At 43.2% G+C, this 15,749-nt stretch overlaps 1 protein-coding gene across 3 annotated transcripts in view; it reads right to left on the bottom strand.

The window, feature by feature from the left end:
• LANCL2 (LanC like glutathione S-transferase 2) overlaps positions 1-15,749 on the bottom strand; it is a 541,821-nt gene that overhangs the window by 126,464 nt on the left and 399,608 nt on the right. For all 3 annotated transcript variants that reach the window (XM_069648293.1, XM_069648295.1, XM_069648292.1), the window contains exon 8: positions 4,875-4,947. In XM_069648293.1, the coding sequence (XP_069504394.1) occupies positions 4,875-4,947 (73 nt within the window). The remainder of the gene's footprint in view (positions 1-4,874; positions 4,948-15,749) is intronic.

Below are 15,749 nucleotides of genomic sequence, written 5' to 3' on the forward strand. Positions count from 1 at the left end.
CTAACCGCTCTTCCCAAGTCATCCTGGGCCCCTTCTCCTCCCCTACTTCCATCTCCTCCTTTGGTGTCCCCCAGGACTCTATACTCTCCCCCTGGCTCTTTAACATCTACCTTGCCTCCTTGTGCACCTCATCTCCACCTTCTTCTCCAACTTCCAGTTATATGCAGACGACACACAGCTCTTTTTCGGACTCCCTGATGACCCTCTCTCACCCTCCATCATCCATAACTTCCTATCTGCCATCCAGTCCTGGTGCACCTCCAATGATCTCTGCCTCAACGCCAGTAAAACTGTGGTCCTTTCCATTGGGATCTCTGCTCCCTCCTTCCCCTCACTCTGCCCCTCCTCCTTGGGCTCCCCCTACACCTTCAACTGAAACCAGAAACCTTGGAGTCATCTTCGACTCCTCTCTCTCCTTCCTCCCTTACACCCTAGACATTGCCAAGAAGTCCAACTATCAACTCTTCCTTCTCAGAGAAATTCTACCTTTTCTCACTTTCCCTCAGAGGCTCAATGTGACTCAAGCTCTGGTTCTCTAAAGACTTGACTACTGTAAAAGACTCCTCCTGAATATGTCTTCTTCCACTCTTCGACCCCTGCAGCTGCTCCAGAACAGTGCAGCAAGACTTATCCTTGGCCTTAAGCCCAGGGACTGCATCTTTCCTGCACTAAAAAAGTCTTCACTGGCTCTTGCTTTCTGCACGGATTAAATTCAAATCCCTCTGCATCATCCACGAGCCTGTCTGGGCCAGGGGACCACACTATCTTCAATCTCATTAAATACTCTCCCTCTAGACCACTTCGCTCCTCTGGCACCAACTCCTTGTGTGTAAAGTGTGGGTCGATCTCTTTCCTCTGCGGGCTCCCTCCATTGGAACAGCCTTCCCCTCTCCCTGCGCCTTGAGCAGGATCTTCTCAAATTCCAGAAGCTCCTTAAGAGTTTCCTCTTTTCCTCCTCCTTCTCTCCTTCTCTCCTCTGTCAATCTCACAGGTGCTATATTGGTGTCCTTGGGCCCTTATGCATCTTCGGGGCCTTCACCTTCCGTACCAATGTTCCCCAGCACCTGTCTTTCACAGCACTTTGCATCTGCACACCCACTCCCTCGGAGACTCGCACTTACACCTCCCATTGCCCAGGCCGTGTAGCACTCAATTAATTCCTAGCACTTCGGCTTTGTCTCACCCTCGAGCTTGGACTCCCCAGCACTTACCCCCTCTTCCATCTTCCTTTCTGCACTTTCAAGTTCTGGATACTCACAAGGCATATTCGGTTCTTCCGTCCCCTTCTTTGCCCCTCTACTCTTAATATTGTTCTGCACTTGTATTTCCCACCCTCCTTCCCTGCCCTCTGGCCGCTTTGAAACAGTATATTCTTATTGTATAAGCCCCTAACAAGCAAACAATAAATAAGTAAATAAATAGCAGACCAGATACACTCGTCGGACTAGTCTACATCCGAGTCTCTACAGCCACATTGCATGTCGACGATGATGAAGGTGTCTGGAGAACCTTCGTATTTCCACACAGGCACTGCCTTTCAAATAGGCATTCCCAACACTTTCTAGCACACCCCTCTGCTCCATGTCGTCAGTCTCCAGCATGCCCTCCTCAACTAGCCTGAAATATCACACCTTCTTCTGAAATGTCTTCTATTCTTTAGACCAGCAGCTGTGCTTACAGGAACATTGTGCCCACGGAAAAGTAAAAAATACTTTTCTTGTGGTGAAGGGTGCAACTTCAATATGCAACATAATTGTAACACTAAGGGCCTGATTCACAGAAGCGTTTTATAATGGCGGAATCCCATGGGAAAACGTCCTGTGAATCAGGCCCTTAATGTCAACATATTTCCTATTTGCAAAAATGTAAATACTTTTATAGCATTACAGTCCCATTGTATCTGTCTCACACACTAAATCGATTTTGATTTCTACCAACAGACATTCAAACATACTGAAAACTGAAGGTGCATTTCCCAAAAATGTAGATAATTATCAAATAAACAAATACAGGCAATGAAAGCAATCCAGTCATATACACATTAATTTCCCTTAATAACAACATTCCTACAGCCTACACAAAAGATGTGCACCCTCATCTTGCATGGGGCAGAGCGTTACATTGAGGCAGGAAAGCAAGGGTTAATGCTTTTATGCCTCCATTTAACGCTATGCCCCATTTTGGTACAATGACGAGACAGAGGAGGGGCACCGAGAAGGGATAAGATCTCCACCGTGCATTCCTCCCCAGTCTTGTGAGTACGCATCGTTGGACGTCTGCATGAAACCTTCATGCAGATGTACAACCAATAAATTACTATGAAATCCGCCTTGCATTAGCACTTGCTTATGCGTTTATATTTCCACAAGATGGAGTGGTAAAATAAAAGAGTAAAAGCCAGTTTACAGAGCATGTTTCCCCTATTGAAAACAAATGAAAAAAGAAAAGAACACAGCTGGAACTCTTAAGGAAAAGATTGACACCATAGCCAGCCAATATATCAATGCAATGTCCAATAACAAAAAACTATTTAACGTGACAAGTGGTTAATAAAACAGAGCCTACTATCGATATTCAAATGCCATCAAACAGTTCAATCATATTATTGATTATTCTGTACCATTATATTTGTCTCTGAAATGTGCTGCCAAATAAACACCAATTTGCCAAAATACAAAAATAAGAATAATACATTGAAGCAAAGTAACAGGTGGTATATGAAGGTATCTGTGAATTAATCTCTGGAAGCGCATCCTCTCCTGCCTCAATCAATCCAAAAAAGGAGAGAGGAAAACATAGAAATTGGACCTAAACAAAACGAGCATCAAAGGATCATGAAATGGTCAAAGGGAACAGCGTGTTCAAATGCCTAGGGCTGTCGTTATGTAGCAAAACGTCGGTCGTGCATGATAGAAAGAAGACAAGCCAAGGGGGCGGGGGTTCTATAACAGTAACTACACAATTATTAAGTTGCCAACGGCATAAACCACTGTTAGGGAATAATGGACGTATACAGGTGGTATAGTAAAGAGTACAATGCACATGCTTACTGGAGTACGTGGAAATAGGGATGCCACGTTGTATGATGGAGCATGTGCTGTACATTCTCCATACCCTGTCTCTTGGAAATCTCATCTCCTTTGGGTTCCTGTGTCATTCCGTTAGCAATAACACAGACTCCTTTATCTCCTTCCCCTTCTTTACTAGAGCACTTTCTTATTGTATTGCTGACCATCTATCCAGTATTTGACACTGTAGCACAATTCACTACCTGATACTTAACTCCTCCAAAACTGTGATGATGTACCCACCAACGCTAAATCTCTCCTCCTCACATCTCCTATTTCCTTGCCCCCTAAGTCTCTCATACCTAGGACACAACCTAAGGTTCTCTTTGACAATGGAGGTCATTACAACCTTGGTGCTAAGTGCACCAACTTTACCACCATGGTGTAAACTCTGTTTACACCATGGTGGATGGCGGATTTACCGCCCCATTCCAAGGTGAGTGGGGCGGTAAATCCCCATTTCCCATTTTCCCTTCCCCATTCCCATTTTTGCCACATAGGGCATAATGGGAGTCGGGAAGGCGCTAATTACACCGCCGTAAATTACGGCGGCGTAATTAGCACCATGGCGGGTTAGCGCCATGGATTTTAACGCCTGCTAAAAGCAGGTGTTAAAATCAGAATCAGGCGTTAAGGGTTAACGGTGGCGTTAACCCTTAACGCCTGAGTTGTAATGAGGGCCAATGACCTGAAACTTCAACAATTCATTACCTCTACCGATTATGGTTACAAGGTTTAAACTTCTCAACTGCCACAACATTTGCCAATTTCTTATCTTTACTCCACTAAAATGTGTAACTCTACCTTTGTCCTCAGTAGGCTAAACTACTGTTCAAGCCTCCTCGACTCCTACTCTACTCATGTACCTTGCATGACAGGGTAATTCTCTTTTCAGCAGTGCCTTGTTCCTTACTCTCTTCTGTGTACAACCTCAAGAAGCAGGACTGTCCATGCACCATCACTCCCTCCTTAAATGTGTTCCAGTCTCCAAATCAATCTGTGGGCACAGCCCTTTACCTGCCTAACCCAAGCTCTTGTTACTCATCTCTTTGCAATCTGAGATCTCAAGCACTCCTCAACCTCACTGTCTGCCATCATCTTTGCACTGCCTCTGCCTTTCACCCATCCCTCCTACTTCCACCCTATCAGTGGAACTCCGTACCCTCTCATAGCAAGTCGATCCCCACTATTTGGTTTCAAGACTGCTCTGAAAATACACATTTTGTTCCATGGAAGTGCATCAAAGCTTTATGGCAGTAGCACTCTCCGACCCTTACAGATAGTCATCCTGCCTTTTTACCTGTACATGGTTAGAAATACTGTAAATGATAATCTTCCAACCTATATATGGTCTTAAATTGTTCATCATTCAATATGTACATTTATAACTGTATGTCAGTATTGTCCCATCTTGCTGTGCCAATGCTGCTACTAGATCTGATTATTGATTCTGTCCCTACATTACATCTACCAATGTAAGGAGCAAATCCATGAGGCGGCCATGACAGTCACACATGCTCTCGTACAGAGTTCCTACTCCCACTATGCAAATAAAAAAATAAAGACATTTAAAAAAAAAAAAAGAATGCTGATCCATAGAGAGAACCAGAATAGAGAGAACCACAAGTGAGAAAAACGTTTTACTCTAACCTTCAAACTGGGTCCTGTGATGTATGTACACAAGTTCAGTGATTCTTTAGGATCCAAGACACATCTTCACAACATTAACATGAATAAAGTACCTTTTTAAGTAGTCACATTTCACAAACAAGAATTCACATATTTTGTTTCTTTTCCCCTGTTTACCTTCAAAAAGGGAATACGGTCTATCAGGAATTCGACATCCATGTGCACCATAATCTAAACACCACTCTGCAAACTGAAAAAAGAAAGACATATCTGCATTAGTTGGGTATTTTGACTTGCACTTTTATAAAACGAGTCAAGGTAAACACGAATTTAATTCGTCTCATTAACAGTCTATTCTTACATCCCCCAAATATTCTTACCCAACAGTAAAACTTTAAACGACTTTGATGTAATTCAAAAAACAACAAACACCAAAAATCCCATACACAAGATTTCTTTCACCTATGACATTATCTTGTTGCTGGTTTAGTGGACGGATGGATTGATGGGTTTGTGTGTTGATGGGTTAGTAGTGGCTGTGTGTGTGGGATGAATTAGGGGCTATATAATAAAAATGCTTGAGTTTGTGCATTTGGTTGTGTGGATGGGTGTGTAGAGAATAGATGGGTGAAATCGTGTGTATATGAGCATACCAGAAAGTGTTCATACCCTAACTGATTATCTTCATGCACAGAATTGATTTCTGTGTTTCAGGTTTACTTCTTCCCTTATGTATATGTATCATATCATGTGCCTGAATCCTAAAGAAAGTAGTGTAATACCATATGTGAAGGGTAAGGTCTACAAATATAGTACCTTTCCAATGTTTAGTTTCTGACTCTCAGTGAAGAAATGCACCTGGTGTACATATGTCACTGAACAAAAAAAGAGGGAGCCACACATGTGATGTCATCAGTCGTGTCATCAATAACATTTGTGATGTCATCTTTGATATCATGGGTGTTAGTCCTTGTAGTGCACAGTGGTAGCGCAAGTTATGATTGCTTAGCTTGCCATAACCGGTGAATTTCTGGGGTTTTTCGGTTTTACCTGCAACCATAGTATGGATAGGTGGTTGTTAGTGCAAAGTAACTGTAACGTCCCTGTAACAAAAGTTTTTGCAGTGAAGTTGTAAGGTTGTTCTTAGGGCAACTGAAGCATAATGTCCCTTTACCAACGTTTTTTCACTGAATTTGATAGGTTTTTAGTAGGGCATTGTAACCAGACCCTTCCTTTAGCATAGCTTTTTCAGTAAAGGGGATAGATTTGTAGTAGTGCAACTTAACCATAACGTCACTTTAAACATGTTTTTTGTTAGTTAATTTCATAGGTTCTTAGTAGGGCACTGTAACCGGAATGTTGCTTTAGCATAGTTTTTTCTGTAAAGGTGAAACAGACAAAAAGGGATAACTATTAACCCTTTCCAGTACTCTATGGAAGATAGTTTGTACTGGGTCTGTGGATTTAAAAAGACTAGTAAAGTCAATGGCAACTTTACATGTTCTGGGAGGCAGTAGTCAGTCCCAGAAAATGGAGTTTAAAGTGGGAAGTCTGAAAAAGACAACCCTGTGTCACTGCACTAAAGGTGCTGTGTGACACACAGTAAAAAGATGAAGCCTATGGAGTAGCTGAGGCTCCACAGTCTATGAACACAAAACATGTAAAACACACAGCAAAACACATGTAAGAGTGGGAAAAAAGGCTCACACTCTTACCAGGTGAAATAAATAAATCCTAGAAATCCAGAAAAGCTGCTGAGGTACTCAGTAGGTAAGGGAAATTAGCCATTCTGGAGAATCCTCCCTAACACACGCCCCCTCGGATAAAAACAAGTTGCAACTGAATCACCTTGCAAATAATTACAAAAGGAAATAATTCGCACAAAAAAAGACCTCTACAATGGTAGAATATCCAATGCCAGCTCCAACACTAAGGAACCTTTTGTGATCCTCTGGGAACTGGAATCCCCCATTCCTCCCCTAGACAATGCAGCTAAGGACAAACTATGGTGCACTAGCATTCAGAATGCCATAACTAACAAAATTACCTCACTCCAAAACAAGATTGCCAATAAAAAAAGCCTCCTTGCTTCCTTCTGAGCCGCAATCCACCAGCCCCATTGAATCCTCCAGCCCCTTAGAACCATTCAGCTTCACCAAAGTATCTATCTAGGAAACTGAAAAAATGATGCTATCCCTGAAACCATCTAACTTCCAGGGTGACAACTGTCCCACCTAAATAATCAAAGATGCAGCGAGAGACCTAGCGCCATTTATCTCAAAACGTATCAATGCCTCATTCACGACTAACACTGCCCCTAAGGTATGCCCGAACAGGCTGTTGTCAGTGCTAGCTCCATGGAGAAGGCCATAGTTAGTGGGAGCATCTTAGCATTTGAATTCCCACCAGGTAAAGGAGTAGTCGAATGTTCTCTAGTGACTCTAATTGGGAAAAGGCATTGGGTTCCCCGAGGAGCGTCCTGTTACAGTGAATATTCAGATCTTTTTTGGAGCACGTCTTCATTAATGGGAACAAAGTTGCTGCACTGTGGCTGCCAGGTGACAGTGGGTGCAATAAGGACAGATACATCCAGGACAGTCAGAGGGTTTGATGGCCTCAGCCAATGCCACATGGAAATTATGGCATTTAGCTGGAGGGGGAAACATTCTCAGCTCTAAGTTTCTGTGAAAGAACCAATTCCAGCTGACTGTCGGTTAGGGAATGAACTTCCTTGCCCCATAAGAATTGCCCCGGTCCCTATATCCAAGGCCAAAGAAGCAGCCAGTGGCTTCAGAAGCTCAGTCAGATGGAGAAAGTAAAAGATTGGAGACACTCTTAACACCTAGTCCAGATCCAGAGTCAATTGGCACCTTCTCCTACAGGAGAGAGCCCCATGGCCACTGGTGTATCTAGTGTGGTGGCACAGGATGCAGGGATATCAGATTACCTACTGGTGTAGGACCAGAGCCTGAGATGGAGGAAACAGCTGCTTCAGATCTCAGGAACCTGCCAGAGCTGAGAGAGTTGTTATCAGCTGGAGGCTCAATTTAAGATAACCTTTGCAAGGCACAGAGGAACTTCCCCATTGTGGCAGGTCTGCAGGAGCAGGAAGATGATCAGTCTCAGGGCTAGGTCCCTGGGTTGTTCAACTTGTACTGAGAGAAGGCTCTACTGTACAGTGAACCCATGAATTCTGAGGTGGTGGAAAACCGGAGATTGGTTGACCCAAAGCCACAGAAAGTTCCTGCTGGACTTGGCTCACAACCTTTTTTGGCAGGTCACTTAGGGGTGACTACGACATCTGCCAGGTTATCTGCCCATTTTTAACGGCCTCAGATAGGTGCAAAAAGCAAGGTATTTGTGCTGTCCTGCCATACTTGCAAAGCTTCTGGCAGGATAGGGTGCATTAAAAAAAGCCCCTTTTGTTCCACTACTGGTTGTTGGGTGGCCTTTCAAGAGAATTGCCATTGACATTGTGGGCCCTTTTAATCCCCAAACCACCTCAGAGAACTGGTAGATCTTTGTTGTGGTAGACTATGCCACCTGGTAACCTGAAGAAGTACCCTTGAGGAGTATCAAAGTCCATGTGGTGTCTAAGGCTCTGATAGGAATATTCTCTCTTGTGGAATTCCCAGAAGAAGTAATTTATGACAGGGGATCCAACTCAATATCTGCGTATATGAAGGCTATGTGGGGGAAGTGTGAAATATCTAACACGTTCTCTACAGGTTTCCATCCCCAAATCAATGGGTTTATTTCAGGATTTAACTAGACACTTAAAGGCCTGGTAGGCGACTTGGAAAAGCACCTGAGGAGAATGGGGTTATTCTCCTGCCATGCCTGGAGTAAGAAGCAGTCCTTTTGAGCTTCTCTTTTGTCATCCCGTTAGAGGTCCTCTGCGTTAGCTGTGTGAAAGATTTGAGGGAAACCGTTGAAGTCCTTCCCAAGAAGTAATGGATTATGTCCTTAGGCTCAGGTCCAGAATGGCCAAGTACATGCAACAGTCTACAAAAAATCTCAAAGCTGATGAAACACTGACATGCCCAGAAAGTTACTGTGAGATACTCCAGGGTAGAAGGTCTGGATTATGGAATATTTACCGTCCAGTGCGCTTGGGAATAAGCACCGGAACCTACATGGTTCTGGAGAAGATCCATGAGATAACTAACTCATTGATACAAAGGCTCCTAGGCAGACTCAACCGGCTGAAACCCAATTATAGCAGGGATCACTTGGCACTTGCTCTAGTAACTGATGGTGAGTTTGAAGAAAAGGCAGATCCTCTCCCCAAATGATCACATTCAGAAGCCACAGATAGGCTTATCGAGGGGGCACATACCTCCTCTGACCTGGCACAACAACAGTTGCAGGACCACCAGCAGCTGCTGCTGTTCTAGTTTGCAAATCTATTCTCCCTGACTCCAGGATGCACAGACTGGTGAGGCCATGACACAGACACAGGAGACAGTAAGCTGTTAAAGAGCAGAATTCTCCGGCTGTTTGAGAAGGCAAGAATCACTATCAAGGAGGAAGTCTCCAAGATGTTGGACCACAGAGTTAATGAGACATCCAATAGCCCCTGGGCCAGGCTTGTGGCGCTGGATCCTAAAAGGTGGTGCTCGTTTCTAAAAGGTCCAGCAATTGGAAGACTGAAGCCACTTTTGGGGTTTAATTCTGTGACAGATACTCACCCCATACCTCATGCAGACAAGCTAATTGATAAGTTTGTCGCTGCCAAGTACATGAGTACCTTTTACCTCATGGTCAGGTAGTGGTAGGTTGACCTGACTGACCAGGCAAAAGAGAGGTCAGCATTGTCCACCTCAGCATGCCACTGTTATGCCTTTTGGATAAAAAATGGCCCTGCCACCTTTCAGAGGATGGTAAACCCATTTCCAAATGACCTAGAGAACATCAGTGTTGCATAGCCTTTCCCAGCTTAAGCAAGGGCATCAAACCATGCAGAATAATGGCTTATCTATCATGGCTTCAAAGTGCCAGATAGCACAGGGTACTGTTATTTACATAAAACACTAAATGGGTAACGATAAGAAACAGCCTCCCAAAGCCAAGGATCAAGTTGTACAGGATTGGTGCATCCGTACCACACAGACTTAGGTGAGAGCCTTGAGCCTCGCTCTATACTACACACCCATTGCCCTTACCTTGAAGGACTTAACATCTAAAACAATGCAAACGTAAGACACGTGGACACTGCCTGCAAACCACTTTTCAGAACCGAAAAGATGGCCTGTGTAGGGCCCCAGTTCTAAAAATAACAGATTATGTTCAGGAATTCATTATTCAGGCCGACTCTTTTTAATTTGCAATTGGAAGGGTTTTAGTGTAGGTAAACTCCAAAGTGGTTGAACAACCTGCTGCATACATCAGCATTCAACTGACTGAGAGCTCAATTGGGCCTCAATTGACATTTGCAGTACTTAGTGCGGTACACAAGCGAAACCCTACATTTGTGGGTCTCACTTTATAATCCAGACTGACCACATGCCTCTTAGGTGGTTAATGGCCATGCATGGAGTGAATCCAAAGTTGCTGCGCTGGCTATATCCCTAAAGGGACTCAATATTGGCATTCCGGCTTACACCTGGATTACAGAACTTCAATGCAGATGGCCTCAGTAGGTACCTTTGCCTAGATGATGAGTCAGGCTCTTAAAAGAGTGTTACTTAACCATTTTTTGGCTGTCGTATATGTGACGAGTTGCAATCTGCAAGGGTGTGCAAGTCTTATTAAAGTCCCTGTTTTTCATAGAACCTATTACAACACTAGGAGAGATAGAGGAGTAAGAAGCACCAGCCTACCCTCTACATAAAGAGATTAACCCTTGAAAAAGTTACAACAACCGTGCTGCCGCTATTCATTACTGCTTTCTCTGGGTGGGTTCTAATCTCGTACCATAATCATTTTTAGGCAAGAGAAAAGAAATTACTAATTAGACAAGAAATTTGTAGAAAAATAAACATATTTTATTATTCACTTTACAGGTAAATATTAGAAATGCACTTTCAGTGTATTATTAAAGTGCTGGTAAAAGCTCCTGTTTAAGGAGTCTAAATATCACGTTTGACAGTGGTAAATGCACAGGCTTAGACCCTTACCATCGGTACTTCATTTGGTTTCGAGTTTTAACCATTTTTAAAGTGTATTGTGTCGTGTTACTTAACACACTAGGCCATACCTCATTTTACACACCTCACTCAATTCTATTTCCATTCATTCTAACCTTGAGTCACTATCACCATCTCATTCTACACACACACAAAAATGGTGCTGTTTTTCATAGAACCTTGGTTGGTTTTAGGTTGGTAGCACCATGTTATTGTTGTTTGTGTTGCAAATGTATCTGCTCACATCTCTCCTGAAGATATAGCCTGCCCTCACCCTATGTTAGCAAATGAGGTGAAGAACCCATTGGGCTATGTCCGTTTCACCTTCATGGTTGCAGTCACTGCTAGTTTAGTAGTAATGTGGGACTGAGTAGGTGATTTAGCCAATACTCGTCCCTCTAGTCCTAGAGAGCATTGGTCATTATTGACCCAGTGAGTGAGTGTGTGTGTGTGTGCCTGTATATGTGTGCAGCTGGATTAGTTGACAAAAGGATTTCTTTGTGGTTGAACATATGTGTTTGTGGGTGGTTTACCAGTCAGGGGAGAACAGAACACAATGCACCAGAGGGACAGTACAACAATATAGGTGGGTTGGGTTGATGCCTATGGCTATTGCGGGGAAACTAAAGTCCAGTGGGATATCTTTGGCTAAAGAAGAAACAGTTTGGGATGTCTGTGCAAAGGATTGCTACATTAATTATCTTAGTGGCTGCCGTTTGAAAGATAGAAACTGTGGCTATGCCCTAACCACCCGCAATATGTGTTGTTTCTATTGTTCATGCGCAGTTAACATAGGTTATTGTATTTCATTAACAAAACACGTTATTTCTAAAGCACATCAAGCAAACATCCAATTTTCATAGTCTAGTACATACTTTAATACATTTAAATGAACTCCCTGTTCAATTCAGTTAAAAATTGACCAAATCCTTAATAGATTTTGCCTAGCCAACACGTGTTTTTCGAACATTTAGGCCTTTATCAAGGCTATTCTTTGGCCAATTTGTTAAATTATTCGAAAGTATATTAAAATAATTCGGTAGAAAATGCATATGAAACGTGCATTAAAGTATGTACTAGACTATGAAAATTGAATTTTGCTTCATGTGCTTTAGAAATAAAGAGTTTTATTAATGAAATACATCTTTGGCTAAAGATGTCAGGATGAACAAAGAAGTACATGAGTCTGATCTAAGAGGACCTTATTCCCTAGTCCATATCCCTTTTTTTGAAAACAGTTCACGTGATAGTGTCTCTTCTTGGCTAGTTTCAAGTCACTCAGTAACAGGTTCTGTATAGCAACCCAGCATGCTTTCTTGCAGTCTTCTCTCCCTTGGTCTTCTGGCTAATAGCCAGGCTCTAGACTGCAGCCCCAAGTAGTCTCATGGCAACCTACATCAAAGACAGAGCCACCCTGCTCAGCAAATGAATATCCTTGCATATTTTTGTTCTCTCCTGCACAAGCTCCCAAACTCTCCTTCCGAACGGGGTTTGGCTGACTTTTTTTACACAGACCTCTTGGTCTGAGTGGCTCTAATAAGGCGTGGGATTGATTGGCTAGTTTCCCTAGTCTCTAAGGAATGTATGATTGATCTTGTTTCCCTAATCTCACCTCCCACCGTGTGTTCCCTTTCTTCCCTCATTGCGCTTGTGTGTTCCAATTCCACTTGTTAGTGCATTAAACTATGGTTTCCCAGCTAAAAAAAAATCAAGCTTCCATCTTGAAGTCGGACACCCCTTTCATGGCTTTTGCAAGTCACGTCCCCACCTCCTTGAATATCAATGGCACCAGAATGGACCAGCGTGTATGTCTTATGGTGTTCTTGACTATCCATGATATATGTGTGAATGTTTCTTTATGGGTGAGCTGGTGAGTTGGCAGTGCAGAAGCCATTAGGGGATTGTGATACATTCTGATATTTGCGTTCAGTATCCCATGAGCTCCTTGTGGTTCAGCTCCCACTCTGCCCAACTGTGTATTTGATAGCCATTGAGGCCCCTGTCAGTTTTTAGAGCTAGTGCCCCGTGAGAGGGCAGGTTTGGAGAGTGCAAGGCTCTGAGGGATCCCCGTAACACCTGTAGAGGCTGCTTCACTGAGCGAGTTGCTTACTCTCGTCCGCAGAGCCTACTGGCCCCCCATATTCTGGTCTTCACAAGTGACTTTTCCACAGTGGATAGATGAATTTGCGTGCTTATGTGTTGCTAGGTGAGTGCGTGGACTTTGCAGATTGGTTATTGTTTTTTTGGAAGTCACATGGGTAGCGTGGCAAGTGGGTGTATGAGATTCTGTGTATTGTGTGGAAGGAATAAGTGAAAGGAAGGCTGGATATATGAAGTGTGTGAGTGAGTGAGAGAGGCCATAGGTTAGTGAAGGATAAATAGTAGCAAATGTGTCCCAGTCCCTAATCCCTCCTGCGCAAGACACAGGAAAGTATGGTATTGTGAAGAGGTGCCTGGTCAGCATGTCAGCATGTGTTCTTTGGCAGTGGCAAATTTGTAACTTTCACAAGGCTCATGATGATTTTTCTATGCCACTGAGGCTTTTTGTTCCAAGATGAGGAAAGGGGTCTAGGTGGAGCTGGAGCTGTATCCATCGCTGCCCATGTCCATCTTCCATTTTGAATGTTTGTGAAAAGTCTAAATGGATTTTGTCAAGTGGCTGTTAAGTTATATGACTATTGTATGTACTTACATTTTGACACTCTTGAAGAAAAAAAAAACATGGGCGGATTTCCAGCAAACTCGTGTAAGGAGCATTGGCAAGGACCTGAAAACATGGTTTTGCAAATGTGTCAGTGTTTTATTTTTTGACAAGTGTCATAATGTAGGTACAAACAATAGAGATACATATTTGGTGACTGAGGTATACCATGTGGCCATGGGCAGTAGGTAGATTGTCAGAGTCATGGCATAATGTCATGATATGAACAATCTGGCTACTGGCCAAGACCACGAGGGATGACCAATGGGGATAAAGTGGCCATGTCCACCAGGGACCTGCTATGTGGTAAAGCCTTTCGAAATGGGGATAGGTTTGAAAGGGATATGGTCATAGGGTGGTCTCTTTGCCTTCTGCTGGCCACCATGGAAAGGGAAAAGGGGCTTGGTGTAGGAAGAAAAATCCTTTTTTTTAGCAACCAGGGTTACCGCTTTGGCAACCCGGGGTGCTAATAGCCTTCGTCCCCCATTGCAGGGGCTGGAATGGGGGATAACGGTCCGGAGCCCTCGTTATCTGCCCTTGCTTCGCTTGGTCCGATAACTTGAGCTGCCGGGCCGTTATCCCCCATTCCAGTCCCTGAAACGGGGGATGAACGCCACATTATTCCCATCAGCAGAACCCAAAACACCAATGGAAATATGGGAAAATCGTATTGAGTGTATGTACTTTACTGAGAAATGTAAAGTAGTTGGAGTCTATAAGATTTGTTTTTTAAGTTCTATTTTTTAACTGTGAAAGGTGGTTCCTAAAGGAACCTTTTTTTTTGTTGGTTTTTTTGCAGGAGAGGTTAGAACGTAAGTTGAGTAGGGAAATGAGGGAAGAGGCACCAAGCACTAATATGGAGGGGCAGGTAGACAGGGAAAGGTGGTGCGCGTGTGTTACATCCAAGGTAGGTCGCAGTGTTACTTATGCTCTTGATTCCAGCTTCAAAAGCACTTCAAAATTGCTCCTCCCTGCAGAGTGGTGTGTTGCAGTATATACAAAGAACTGTTGTGTTTGAAATATATGGATCAACAGCCTCTTTTATTGTTTGCAAGGTAGCTGGTGGGATTTTGTGTCCCACAGAAGTAGCTGAGTGGTTACAGCATTGGTTGAGCAAGATGAGGTGGAGGAAGACAGCCTACTACTTGCTAAGGAGCAACCTTTCTGAGAGCATTGCGGTGGTTGGATTTGGTGTGGCGGCGCATGGAGGTGCTCCCGTAGGAGTACTGTCCAGGTAGTCAGTGACTGAGCACAACATTGCACTCAGTGCATTTCACTTTGGTAGCTTTAGCCTTGGGTACATTCCCAACAGTGTTAAAGAACTGCCACACCCATGATTCTCTCTGGGTGATAGAGGTAGGCACTTCCTCTACATCACCTTGTTGGTCCTCTTCATTGTCTTTAGAAGTACTGTTCTTTTTTTGTTGTGTAGGTGCTCCAGCTGGTGGTGGTGGTGGCTCTTGTGGAGGAGGGATGGCAACAGCTGATGCCATTTGTAAGATAAATAGCAGTTTTGCTAATATTCCTACAAGTATGTGCTCGGTACTAGATTGTTAATGGATAATGAGTAAGAATAGGTGTAGGAGCTGTGCAAGGGTACATTTTGAGCTCGAAAGTTCCTAGATCAGCAGGAAATGCGGTTCCGAACTGTCCGCTAAGCACGGACGCATTAACGAACATGTCATCATGATGTGCGCGCGCAATGTCACATGAGACTGTCTGGCAAGTCTGCAATGACGTCAGAAGTTCCCGGATGTCGACAAATACTAAAACCGTGGAAAAAGTTGTAAAATGTGTATAAAGCGTTAAAAATGATGATAGAAGGTGGGAAACGACAGAGTCTGAAGGTGATACTTTGGAAATTGGACACAAATGTTGCTAAATTGGGGTAAGTATGATATTAGCAAGTTGTAGGAAATTAGAATGCACTGGTAAAAACCCATGAAATTGACTTAAAAAACTTTGTTAAAGGGATGTTATGGTTACTAGTAAAACCAGAAACTGTCAAATTTGTATAGCAACATAATGAATGCTACCTTATCAGAGTTTTGAGTAGTGTTAAACATGCAATAAATAGCTGAAAATTCAAGACTTACTACACACTTGTGCTAGTACAAACAATACATATGAATACCCACAATGCATACAAATCAGCGGCATATACAGGGAAACTAAAGTAAGGAAGAAAGAAAAAGCATCACCAGTAAATGTTAATACCATTAA

The sequence above is a fragment of the Ambystoma mexicanum genome, chromosome 2q, assembly GCF_040938575.1.
Source record: "Ambystoma mexicanum isolate Mex_15411 chromosome 2q, UKY_AmexF1_1, whole genome shotgun sequence".
Taxonomy (NCBI): domain Eukaryota; kingdom Metazoa; phylum Chordata; class Amphibia; order Caudata; family Ambystomatidae; genus Ambystoma; species Ambystoma mexicanum.